Below are 13,447 nucleotides of genomic sequence, written 5' to 3'. Positions count from 1 at the left end.
CCCGCCCCCGGCTGCAGCCACGACCAGCAGCTCAGGTACGGGCCCACCCGGGGGGGGCGGAGGGGGCCGAGGGACAGCCAGGCCCCGCCGGCCCAAGGCTGTACCTCCCGGGCCCGGGGTGGTGGGATGGCTCCGCTCTTCCTTCGCCGTCTCGGGCTCCCCCGGGGCGGGCGGTGGAGGATCCACTCTGGCGTCCAGCCAGGCGTGGGAACCCCCAAAAATTCGCATTCCGGTACTCAGAAAGCTCCGATACGGGTCATTCCCACCAGCGGGAGCAAAAGAAATTTCACTCTCCTGAAATCCTAGCACCCAGCGCCTCCGCAAGGCACCCACGTTACCGGAGCGGGCACGCACTGCCCCGGTCTCCACCTCGCAGCGCCCAGGACGTGCCCACCACAGCCAGGAGCTGAGATTAGACCTCTAATACTCAGCTTTACACCGTGCCAACAAAAGCGTCCTGTTTCTGTCTTCAAAACGTGGGATTTGTGTGGTCCTTCTGTAACACCAATGTGTCTTTTTCTTTTTTCCACGCCCCAGACTGTTGCTCAGCCAGCCTATTCAGCCCATGATGCCTGGATCCTGTAACGCAAGACACCCTTCAGACCTCAGCATGGCGGGATCCCAGACTAAGTATGTGACTTGTCCAAAATAAAACATCAAAGTTGCTTCTGAGGGGAAACAGCCTTCCTTAGTCAGATGACAAAGTAGTTATAAATAGCGGGAACGTGTTATTGCGCTGAGCCTGCCTTCTACTGTCAGGGTCGGCCTTACCCTGCCTGGTCACATCTGGAAGAATGACAGAGACACAATGTGCCAGTGGTGTTTTAACAAGCCAAGGCTGGGGGAAATTCTCTCCCTCACATGATGCTTGCTTCAGCGCTGGAACTTCTGCCCCACCAAGGTAAACGTGAGAGAGAGAAAGTCAGCCCTGGCCCGGTTGAAATGACCGGTGCCAAGAAAGCCCCTGCTCTCTGAGCAGTGAGACACTGGTGGAGCTATGCCTGATCTGCACCAGCAGAACTGAAAGAACCGACAGGCCCCTGCACCTGAGCGCTCTCAAAAAAGCTGCTGAACAAACCACCTCTGTTGTTTGTCTCCTCAAAATCTGGATGAAGGAAGCAGGAAACATCAGTCAGAATATGCCTTTTTTTTCTTAGCTGTCTTTTGTCACTGTACTTAATTGCGAACTGCTAAAATAATAGGCAACTGTTTGCACATCATTACTTTAAAAGTAATTCTGTATATTACCTCAGAAATGTAGGTATTCAGTACTTTTTGTAAACATCACTATTGCTGTTTAAGATTATCTTGAGTTAAATTTGTCAACTCTAAATATACAGCATTTTAGATCTGCTTTTAAGCATCTAAATAAGAGAGGCCTGATTTGCAAAGATACATCTCCCAGTTCATGCGGACTTCCTGACTCACAGGACCCTTTTTTAGGAGCTCACATCCTAGTGCAAGTACCCAAACTGTAGCATTTCTGACTAACCCCTAATGTTGAACAGCTGTTGAGCGAACACATGCCACGCTATGATCTCATCACCGATTACAGGATAAACAGAATTAGGCTGGGTTGGCAATGGCTCCATTGTGGTTTTGCCCACAGCCTTCCACAAAACAACACGTATTTAAGTTTTGCTGTGCAAACGCAGACTGGCAAGAGGAGCCGAGTATTTTGTTTCTGTCCCATCCCTCACTCCTGAGGACTTCTAGAGGCTTCTTCTGTTCCTGCAATGTGGCTCACAGCAATAGGAACTGCTGACCATACTTGGCAATATGTATATGAGCAGCTTAAGAAGTAATCAACCCTAGCCATCTTTCTGCAAGAGATTACCACCCCACAGGCAGTCACAGGGGAGCACAGGCAGCAGAATGGGAGGTGGCTTTACTTCTCTCTCACTGCAGTTCGGAGCTCAGCATATTAATACAGAATCAAAGGCCATTTGGTTTAATGTGGTCTGGATTTTGAGGTGAGATGTATTCTGCCCTCCAAGTCCAGCTCATGCACAGAATAAGAGAAAAGAGTGCTGCCAACAGTGCCATTGTTCATATTATCAGGTCCCGTGCACTGGAATACTTTATTAGGAATTATTTATGAAGACTAGGGACTTCCATCCCTATCCTAAGAGAAGACCTTTGCTTCCAACAGTTTGTTCTTGATTGTTTTGCTTCTTTCTTCCACAGGTATTCTCAAACCCAACAAATGTTTCAAAGTTTGGAAGTGCAAACTTCCAGCAGCAGCTCTCCAATCGTACTGATGGGACAAGCAGTGTTAAACCAAGGGTTCGCCACTACACCTCCTTCCCAGCCATCCTCTCTGCCACCTATGCAACTCCAGCACCAACAGCATCAGCAACAACGCTACCTGCAGGTAGGGTAGGACAAAGAGGACGATGTATAAAATCTGCATGCAGAGTAATAAGGCAAATGTGCTGTGCAAACGGGGCCCCAGGTTTCAGTGGGAGCCCGATCATGGCAGAAGTGGCCATTTTAGAGATACTGAAATGTGCAAGACACTGATACAGTGCTGTGTACCCTTCCAGTATAGCAAGGGAGCAGTGAGAACAGTCAGAATATTTAAAAGGAAATTGCTAATTCTGTACTGGAAACATAATCAGATTATCCTGGTTATATTTAAAGTGTATTTCTAGAGGGAGAAAATTGCTGCCTTAGGATTTATTCTGTACCTTTTATTCAGTATAAAATTTGCTTAGTTTACAAGTCAAAAGATGATTTTTAATTACCAGCATTGACATAAAATGAGATCTGGATCAGATATCTGGATCCCTTCAGTAAATTAACATATTTTCTCAACTCCACAAGGCAAAGAAGATAAACTGGAGCACATTGCCTGAAAGAACCAGGTGATTTGAAGATGTAAAAATCCTTATTTTTTGACCTAATTCAACACATACTAAAGTAAAGGGGAAGGGGGTAGATGAGGTGTCTCTATATTAACACAAAAGGAGCTGAACTGAGTCTATAAAACCTGATCATACATCCACTGGCATCACTGAAACAGCATCATCAACCTCAAATGATTAAACTCTTGTTATTGAAATGAAATCCTTATCATAGCTGAGAATTAATGAAAAACTATGGCAGATACCATTCCAAGTAAAAGCATCTGCAAAATTCACACCGACTTCACCACTGCAAGGTCACACCCTACTGTAAACTCACAAAAAGGAAGGGCTAGAAGGGACAGCATGTGGTACACCAGGATCCCCTGTTTCATTTCTGTTTCATTTCTATCATCCATCCCTGTCATTTCTGACACGTTGACCCACCCTGTTCCGAAACAGGCTTTCCAGGATAACCTGCAAATCCTGGGCAGTGCATTCCTATTAGAAAACCTTTCTCAGTGTCTAACTGTAACGTTCTTTGTTGCAATTTATGTCCATTTCTTCTAGCATTAGGTAAGCTAACCCCATGCCAAATAGCCCCAGAAATAAAAGCCAGCAAACTAGTAGTATTTTTTAAGCACACTGTACATTGAGGACTAAGAGCTTTAACATGTGAAAGACTCGAACACCACGATGAATTTTATTTTATCTGTAGGTGCAAACACCAAGTTCTTTGCACAATGAGCAACCTGATTCTTTGCTCCTGCCATCTTACTCACCACAGCAAGGAAATATGGGGTATCATCAGACACAGCAGCAGCAGCAGCAGCAACTAACATCAAGAAGAAGCAATAGCTTATCAGAATCATCAAATTTACCACAGCCACTGCGATAGAGTCCCACCAGCACAATCGATGCACGATTAGCTTTAACCAATGGGCACATGGGGCAGAAGAGAATGACTTTCTACTTACTGTTTTGGCTTTTGCACAAGCATTTCTTTCAAAGCTCTATGACAGAAGTATGCCACAGAGTGCAGACTGCCACGGACAGTGCATTTACGGCATGCTGGATTCAGTCTGCGCTGTCTCGTGAGTACAGTACGTACTGACAGAGCAAAATAAAAAGGAACACTATCCTGTGCAGCCTCCATCACCAATGGGTGTGCAGGAGGAGGCGTTCAATCTTGGCGTGTCACTCTGAAAGCTAGCTGGCAATTCCAAAAGACTGTCGACAGACTCATGAGGTACTTGGCCTTCACTGTTTCAGTTCTTCTTTTGTGTATGAAAAGCACTGCATCAAAGGTCTATTGAGGAGAGAACAAGAGATTATTTTTATTATGATTATTGTTATTATTTTGCACAACTGCACAGAGGACAAAACCTAGGCACTTTCTGTAAAGAGAAGTTTGTTTCCTTATTCTTGTGGCCAAATTAGCACATCCAATGGAGGAGAAAGCCCAGTCATTGGTGAAGATGGTCTACAGCTCATAACCCTTGATTTAGAATCTGAAAAGTATTATGCAGCTTACCCTAATTGTTCTTCATTACTAAAAACCAAACCAACGAAAAACCACAACCCACACTGGACTGTTTTCTGAATTGTGATTGCAAAGGAGAACTCGAATTGTAAGCACAATCATGCAACTCTCCAATAGTACAACATGGATCCTTCTTCAACCTAAACTCACCCACTGCAAGTCTCTGAGAAATATGCACTGTGTTTTGGCCCACTGACTCGGGATGCTGCAGACTATTACATATCTCTTTCATTATAACATTTAGGATTGAATTTTCCTTTGGGGGGAAAAAAAGAAATGCACTTTTCGCTTTTTTTGTATGTTTTCTGTTGATATGTTTCTAAGAAAGATTTTATGTAATTATTAAATAAAAAGTAGTGTATTGTACAGCTGTTGTAATATGACCTATTTCTATATAAAATAAAATTATATGGAATTATGTGGAAATTATTTTGTATATGAAATATCAACTCATTTCACAAGTATAAAGATTGTGCTTGTGCTTTTTTGTGAGTGGATATTTTGTAATAAACTAATGAATTAGAAATGTTTTTGTGACGGGAACTACTGTTTCATGCTATATACAACTCAAACTATTATTTTTTTCCATTTAATGATGGAGTTGTCTTTATTTGTAGAATAAAATAAAATAGCCAAAAGGCTTTATTGCAGGACTTGCACACATTTTCCTGTGGCTGTTCAAATATGTGATTCACTTTAGATTTTTAATATTAGCCGTAGCCTTGCACGGTGTTTTGCACCCAGTTAGGAAAAACACGTATTATCCTATGGGATCTGTGGCATGGCATAGACAACGAGAATGGTAGCTCAGGAAGTTGTATTAGCTGCTAGCCCAGACAGCTCATTTTAAGCTCCTTTAAAACTTTAAAGACCTCAGGCAGCTCTGTACTTCCAAGCAAATGGTTTTAGATTAGGACAAAACAGATGGTTTAAAGAATGGTTTGACCCAGCATATACCAGGCCTTTGACCCACGCCCAGCTTCAGTGTTTTAAGACATTGCTGTCCTGAGTTTTCTGATACATCTCTGCTGGAAATGCTACCATGCCCACACTGTAGACAGTCTGGTTTCCACTTTGGCATCCTTGTGCAGACTCTTTTTCATGTTAAATTCAAACTGACGACAGGATGGAGCAGCCAAGGTACAGGTCTGCTCTCCCTCTGCTGACTCTGCTGCAGGAGCAGCAACTTTCAACACTGAACAAGGTGGATAACTGAGCAGAGTAACGTTTTCATTCACCGTGGCAAGACTGAAAGGGGACATCCCTCAGGGCAGCTTGCAGCCACCTGAGCCAGCATTAGCTTCAAGAGAGTGTAGACTGTGTTGCCCTTCCTGCCCTTCAGTACCAAGGATCACATCAACAGGGCCCACGTGTTCAGCTCTGGTTTCTATGCCATAGAGGAACAATGGAGATAATTGGACTGGGAGCTGGAAATGGTAAAAGTAAACTTTCCAAGAAATGAAAAAGGTTCATTTGCCCTGAGTTTTGAAAAAGCTAAGAATCTCCTGAAGGAAACCCACTGGCAAAATGACCCTGCTGTTTCCACAGCAAGACAGGCTGGTAACACTGATCGGTACACATGTATTTCAGTTCATACAATCCCTTTGTTTTACTTCATTGAAGGAAGATGAGGGAATCAAGTATCTGGTCTCTAAAAAGTGTTTGGAGATCAGATCTGGTCTCTCGGAAAGTGTTTTTAACTACTAACTTTAGGTACCAGCCTGAGTTAGCCTGCTCATCTCTTTAAATTGTTGTATTCAGTGAAGCAAGAGTGACCCCACCAGATGAAGATTAAAAAGCTAAACCCTAAGGTGCTTTCACTTAATGTCTGAAGAAACCCTTCTCTTTCCATTAACTGTAGACAAACCTAAGCAAAGGCCAGTTGGCTAAGTTAAGAGGCCAGCTTCATAAATTCCACCCAATCCTGTAAGGGGCTTATTTTGGGAAAGGGGAGGAGAAATCTGTAGGCCAAAATGTTCATGCAGGAGAGACATAATGAAGGAACATGAGCACCTCAGAGGAAATACCTGCAGAAGCAGCACTTGATGAATCTCAACTACTACGATGGAAATCACAGGAAGAGAAATTCCTTTTAAGAATTTGTTTTACTCTCAGGGATAGTTGTAATACACCCACATCTGTCCTGATTGCCAGTGGGTATGTCCAAACCAAGCTCAGCCTCGGAGCAAACACTTCTCTCTGTAAAGCCAGCAGCACTGTAAGCTGTTAACAGGGAGAAGCTGCAAATAGGGTGGGGTTGCCTTCTAATGAGCCGGCTTATTATTTTGTTCAAAGGATACAGGGCACTTGCAAGAACAGCTTTACATCAATATGGTGCGTCTCATTTCTTCCCTGTACGCACATTCTGGTTTTAGATTATTGCACGCACGCAGCGCAACGCCAGTCCTCTTCATAAAGCTGGGCCGTTGTTCCAGTTCGTTACAACCGAGACCTGGCTCGCTCCAACACAAATCACTCAGCGTGGGTCATTTTTCCAGGCAGGTGGGCCAGACAGGGTGGTTACCCCAGCCTCCGGCCCCGCGCTGCCATACCGCCCTTCTCTCTCAGCAGCAGGAGCCGCAGGCCTGAAGAGGGCAATCCGCCCGCTACACCCACGACCACCCCGGGCCGAGGTCCCCGTACAACGCACCACCTACAACGTTCCCAGACAGGGGCCAAGCAGGCGGGCAGCTACCTGAGGGGCCGCCATGTCCCTGGCTCCGTCGGCGAACCCTGCCTCAGGGGGCTTCGGCTGGGGGCTGCGCCAGCAGCAACTCTCGGCTCGGGAGAGCCGGGGACGGCTCCCCCCCGGGGTCAGCGGACCCCCCCGGGCTGTGTGTGTGGGAGCGGGGGGGGTGTGTGGAAGCAGCCGCGGGTTCCCGCCCGCTCGCTCCCCGCTGACAGACGCCGAGCCCTCAGGCGCATGCGCGTCCGCTCGCCGGCCTGAGCCCCGCCCTCCAGCCCCGGCGCGCGCCTCTCCGGTTGGCGCCGGCGCAGTCGCCCGCCCCGCATCCCGGAAGGGCTCCTCGTTCCCACAGTCCCTTGCGCGCTCCTTTCCGGCCTGTACCCGGGCAGGGTGAGTGGCCATTGCTGGGGGTTGGCCTGCCGAATCCGCTTCCATCTGCCTTGCAGACCCCGCGGCGGGAGGGGTTCCTTGGTCTGGGTCGGCGCGGGGGGCGGTCCGGTGCGGGAGGCACCGGGTGGTACCTCTCGGCGGGTCCGCGTTCGGCGGGGCTGGGGCCCATCTCCCTGCCCCCCCCCGCCCCGGGCCTGCGCCGAGCTGGGCAGGGCGCAGGCCCGGGGAGGCCTGCGGGGCACTTGTGGGGGAGTTACGGCCCCGGCTGGGCCTTGGCGAGGGAGGGGGGAAGCCGTAGGCCGCCGTCAGTCCCTGGAAGGAGCCTATGTGGCAGCGTCGTCTCCTTTCCGGGACGGGCTGAGCTGCCCTTCTGGGTCGCCTTGGAGAAGGAAGGGGTCCGGACACACAGAAGCAGGACGGGGTGGTCTTAGGGGCCCTTGGGGCTGGCCAGGAGCCCGGTCTTCATGGGGAGTAGTCGAGGAGTCTCAGACATGTTTCACGTTTCTCTCGGGGAGATGAGAGTAATTAATGCATGTGTGATGCGGAAAAGTTGCCGTGTCAAATCCGCAACTGGTGCAACCCCGGGGGTGGATTAAGCTTAAGTTTAAAGTTTCTCACTGGGGGAATTGTGTGGCTTGTAGGGAGCTGGGGACGATGGGAGGGAAGGTGACCGGGGAAAAGTCTGAGGGAAGCTGGGTCTACGTTTGATGCGTGCATGGATGCCTTTCAGCGTTGCTCAGATGGCTCCTGCAAAGAAAGGTGGCGAGAAGAAGAAGGGACGCTCTGCCATCAATGAGGTGGTAACTAGGGAATATACCATCAACATTCACAAGCGGATCCATGGCGTGTAAGTTCTTCTTTTAATCAGTGAAATTGGCCTTTCGTAAAGTGGCGTTTGGAGGTGGGTTCACTCGGTTTTAATCGGCAGAGAACGACAGTCCTTACCGGCACCGATGCTCATGTGTGATGTTTTAGTCCCTTGTGCTACAGTTGTGTCCCGAGGAAGCAGCTCTGTACCTCTGCAGACCTACACTTAGCATGTGGCTTTTGGGAACAAGCATGTTTCTTTTTTTGTGAGTGTTCCTGGACTTAATTTGGAGTTAGATCTATTTACCTCTGTGCACCCGTCGTCATTCTTTCCTAAGCAAAGTTTAAAGCTTTTCCCACTGTAGTAAGTCTTAGAAATTAAGTATTGTTGTAATCAAATGATTGGCTCCATGCTTATCACTAAATTGTGTGAGGCGTAAATTGGGGTGTGATTTGCGTTAAACAGTATTTGTTGTGTGTAGATGAGGGTAACTTTTTACCTGACAAAATGTTGAACCTTATACAATTGTGTAGTAGTAAAATGCTTGAGAGGACTTGTTGAGAAAATACATCTCCCTTTGATTTGCTTTGATACGCCTACAGTCATGCGGAAGAAAACTATATCCGAATCAAAACAATCGGTGGTGAAATTGCTGAAGTTAACTTAGAATAGGAGAGAAAAGAGACAGTGGTCTATGGCAAAACCATGGGTGAGGATGGGAGGCAGTGGTGCCTTTAAATGGCAATAAGATGTTCTGGCCTTGCCTGTTGATTGTTTATGGCAATTCAGTCTATTTTTAATGTTGATGATCCTGCTATCCACTTCTTCTTTTTGGGTTATCCTCTTTTGTTTTTTGGCGTGAAGTACTAGGGGTGAAATACTTTTTGTTTAACACTTGTCTCACTTGTAATCACTTGCCCGCTCCTGATTTCTAGCACTAAATATCAACAGCAGCATGCAAGTAATACTAAATATAACCCACTGTGGGACCTCTGACACTACTTGACGCTAGTTGCATGTCACAGTGTGGGTATAATATATATGGCAAAACACTCACAGTGCAGCAGCTGTAAATGTAATTTACAGCTGTAAATGTAAATTGTAGTGTAAATGCCCAGTCATGCAGATTCTGTCCATAATAGACATGAGACAAGCTATACTTGTAAAAAAAAACCCAGTTCTGATGGTGATTTTGGTGCAGTCCTGCTAATGTGAAGAAAGTAATGATCAAATACTCTTTAGCAGAAACTGTTATTCATAATAGCATCAGTTTTGTTCTTCTGCCATTTATTTTGATACTGATAACAATTCTGTCAAGTTTGTGTTACTCTTGTTGCACTGCTTTTCTCATAGGCCTTTGGTCCAGAGTATCTGTGAAATCTCTGATCTCTTCCATAATATTGTGATAAGTTTTAATGTCGACATGTTTAAGTAAGACTTAAGATCCGGGAGATCTTGCAGGTGCAAAATTTTACTGAAATTATTCTGTGCAAGTATATGTGGTTTCTATTAGGCATAGACATTAAGGTTAACAGCTACCTATGAGAGTAAAAGTGTAGTCATACTATGATGCAGGTGTTGAACTGCAGTTGAACACAATTCTTTGGATTGTATGTTTAGAGAATGTCAGCGGTCAAATGCTGCAACAAGTATCCAATGCTGACAGTTTCCTGAAGTTAAAGAAATGGCTCTTGTGTTTGTCCTAGGGGCTTCAAAAAACGAGCACCGCGTGCTCTCAAGGAAATCCGTAAATTTGCGATGAAAGAAATGGGTACTCCTGATGTTCGCATTGACACCAGATTGAACAAAGCAGTCTGGGCTAAAGGAATAAGGTAGGTTTCTACAACTTTCCTTTTTGGGTGAGGAAGAACCTTGTAACTGTGTATGTGGAGGTACAGGATTTGGAGGGGCAGAAAAATTTGTATACTTCTTGCAGTATTTGCATTTTCATTGCAAATGCTTCCTTTCTTATAATGTGCATGCCAAGCTAATCTTTCTGTTGCCTCTGCTCAGGTCAGCTCCCTCAGCGCATTTGTAGCAAAGCTTCGGTAAACTCTGGAATTGAAGGAACTTCCTCCTACCTCTAATAAGAGTAAAGCAAAGGAAAGAAGGAATGCGAGTTTGGGGGCAGAAGGTGGGGGGAGAGAATGGATTGGAGTATTGTAATACTGCAGCACCCCAGTCCCTATTGCAGCAGACAGTTTTTAGAAACATGGCTTTTTAGTGATACCTACAGTCCCAGGCTAGGTACCTGGGATTTGTGTAGTCTGAAGAGGACTAGGTTTCAAAGCATGCTGAATTGATAAATGCTACACAAGGAAATAATGAGCTGCGTTTTAAATAGGGCCATTAATCTTGTCTTGAAGGTACAAATGATAAGTAATTTGGGGCCCAAAAAATTACAAATTCAGTTAAATCACTGATACAGAGGCAGCTGATTTGGTTTGACATGTGAAGACAGTCCAAAAGGACTCCTGTGAGGAGTGGGACTTCTAAAACCATAATAAAAGGTTAGCTGGTAGGGATTAATACTGCGAGTGATGCACTGCATACACATAAACCCTTGTTTTAAACCATGTCTTCTAGGAATTGGATTCCTAAGTCTAGCCTATGACATATTTACAATCCTTTACCTGGAGTTGTGTGCTTAGGCCAACCCTTTCTTCAAAAACAGAGTGGGAAGATAGGACTAAGTTACTGGGTCTTCTGGGCAGGGGTTCTCTTTCCTTCCTGTTGAGCTGTTCCAGTTCATATGCAATGATGAAGTAGCAATTGAGCCAGGTGACAGCATAACTTCAGGGCTTAGTAGTGAGGCTACTAACCAAGACTTCCTTACATTAACTGGTAGAAGTGAGGTCTGTGGAACAAGGAGTCATCACATCTGTCTTTCCAGCGTGAGTTTAACTGCATTTTTCACTAGTTAGAATAGATAATGTACGCAAAGTAAAATACCTTCCTCTGGAAGGATGAGGAGAGGCTAAAATCACCATGTCAGCTAGTATGATAGTCAATGATCTAAGTAGTGAAAAATGCTTTTGGCTTGTTTCAAGAAGAGAGTAAATCAAAGCAAGTTCCTGTGTCTTAATTACTGCATCCATCTGATTTAGCAATTATGCTCTTGAGAACATACAGCAAGGAGGAAGTTTCTTCACATATTCTATGGAGCAAAGTACTCTGAACAGGAGTTTCCCAAAATCCTGGGTTCATTGGAGGTGGGAGGTTACTTGAAAAATGGTGGGACAAATAACTTTGTGCCTTCCCTCAGCAGCATATTTTGGACAGTATTAGGGGAGGATGTGACTTGCCTATTTACAAACCAAATCATCTAAGTGATTTATTTGTGGTTCCATGGGCTTTGTGAGGAAGAAATGTTAATCTGTTGTATGCCCATTAATAAGATCTTGGTTCGGGTGTAATGCTTACTAGAATTTCCACATGACTTCTGGCATACAGATTGGGCAGTACTCTGACTCAGCAGGGGCCTCGGGCTTTCAGAACAGATTGTTGGGGTTTTTTTCCTCACTATTTTCTATTCTAGTAAGAAATGCTTGTTAGTAACAGCTGCTTGCTGATCATATTCACGCTGTGCTTCATGATCATCTTCATAGTGTATTTCCTGGATCAGTAGTGGACTGATGATGCACTTCTGACTTCATACTCCCACTGGATTATGGATTCATCTTATTCAAGGCTCAGTAAAACCTTACCTGCTCACTTTAACAAAACTAAAACCCAAAACAATAAGCTCTCTTAAGGCAAACAGTACAATTGCTGAGGTACAGGATTTTGCTTTGCTTAGGATGCTGAGATAGAAACAGAATTGACTCATCATGTCTTTGCACAAATGGGCAAAGCTTGAGAATTTGAGGGGGGGTAGTAATCATGGAGGAAATAACTTTTCTTTTCTATGAAATTAGCAGGTTTCAATGCATATTTTACTGAAAATTAATCTGTCACCTTCATTATAGGAATGTTCCTTACCGTATCCGTGTGCGTTTGTCCAGAAAGCGCAATGAGGATGAAGATTCACCAAACAAGCTATACACACTGGTTACCTATGTACCAGTCACAACTTTTAAAGGTAAGGTTCCATGCCATCTCTCTTCCTCCATGCCGTGTTTTTCTGAACAAGTAGCAAAGTGGGACAGGTCCTCCTGCAATGCAAAATTCCAATTAAGGTGCCAAACTGCTGGTTTAAACTAGCTCTGCTGTAGAGAACAGGGCTGCTAGCTTGCCTGATCAGCATTAAAAAGTAAATACAGAATTTGGTGAAATAATCATGTAAATTTTGAGACAAAAAAACCCACTGGCCATAGATGTAGGGTAGTTTTGAGGTTTGTTTTCCCATATGAAGCACATCCTCTGCTGTCAAAAGCTCAAGCAGCTTGAGCCTTTTGTGCTTGTCAGTTGAGAAGTATCTTATTTGCAGAATTGATTTAACAAACACGAAGCTTTTGTTTTAACATTTGGTGAAATACTTGCATATATAGTTTGCTCTTCCAGATGTAGATCAGCAAATTAGCTTTGAAACTGTAGGTGCACTTTCTTGTGAAGACTTGCATATACATAAAGGGAATTGTCCTAGTAATAGGTGGTGATACAATTTCTTGTTTTGCAGGTCTACAGACAGTCAATGTGGATGAAAATTAAACTGATTTTCATTACAATAAAAGGATAAAAAGAAAGTTTATTCCTAAGTTGTTTTTTTTTATTGTCCAGTCTCTTCAAGCTCTCATCCATGAAGCATTGAGTTGAACAGGTGACAGCATCTTAAAGTATCTTGCTTTCTTTGGGCTTGTACATAATGATGTAATTTTCTTAAAGATAGTATAGACTGCTGTTACATATGAATGGAATAAGGAGGAGATGCAAATGTTCCTACGTGGGTGGCAAAGTCCTAGTGTTTTTGTTTTGTTCCTATGGGAGTACAGAGCCACTACACAAGTGTTTTAAGTTAAGGCCAAGTTTGTTAAAAACAAAACAAAAAAACCCCCAAAACTGTTAGATCAGTACTTCGTATATGTAATCTCTTGTGGATAAAGTAAACTCCCTGTATTTGGTCCCTCACTGGTCTCCTTGGCAGAATCAGTAGGCTTCTCCCAAGCAGGTCTGTGTCCTACGCTGAAACATGGGGTTCTGACCAGTGAATTAATTGCGAGCGTGTTAGCTCAGGG

The 13,447-nt window shown here is 44.7% G+C and overlaps 2 protein-coding genes across 2 annotated transcripts in view; both read left to right on the top strand.

The window, feature by feature from the left end:
* The window catches only part of NPAS2 (neuronal PAS domain protein 2), a 53,477-nt gene extending 49,733 nt beyond the window's left edge, over positions 1-3,744 (top strand). The window contains exons 18-21 of the mRNA XM_010575809.1: positions 1-35; positions 538-630; positions 2,188-2,374; positions 3,565-3,744. Coding sequence (XP_010574111.1) covers positions 1-35; positions 538-630; positions 2,188-2,374; positions 3,565-3,744 — 495 coding nt within the window. The remainder of the gene's footprint in view (positions 36-537; positions 631-2,187; positions 2,375-3,564) is intronic.
* A 3,631-nt stretch (positions 3,745-7,375) lies between these two features.
* On the top strand, positions 7,376-13,096 carry RPL31 (ribosomal protein L31). Its single transcript, XM_010575722.1, has 5 exons — positions 7,376-7,465; positions 8,196-8,312; positions 9,980-10,105; positions 12,242-12,354; positions 12,892-13,096. The coding sequence occupies exons 2-5, from the start codon at positions 8,206-8,208 to the stop codon at positions 12,921-12,923; spliced, it is 378 nt and encodes a 125-aa protein (XP_010574024.1). The 5' UTR covers positions 7,376-7,465; positions 8,196-8,205; the 3' UTR covers positions 12,924-13,096.
* The last annotated feature ends 351 nt before the right edge of the window (positions 13,097-13,447 follow it).

The sequence above is a fragment of the Haliaeetus leucocephalus genome, unplaced genomic scaffold (genome assembly GCF_000737465.1).
Source record: "Haliaeetus leucocephalus isolate CR32 unplaced genomic scaffold, Haliaeetus_leucocephalus-4.0 Scaffold495, whole genome shotgun sequence".
Lineage (NCBI taxonomy): Eukaryota > Metazoa > Chordata > Aves > Accipitriformes > Accipitridae > Haliaeetus > Haliaeetus leucocephalus.
Note: the sequence above shows the minus strand (reverse complement) of the source record. Positions and strands in the feature narration are given on the sequence as shown.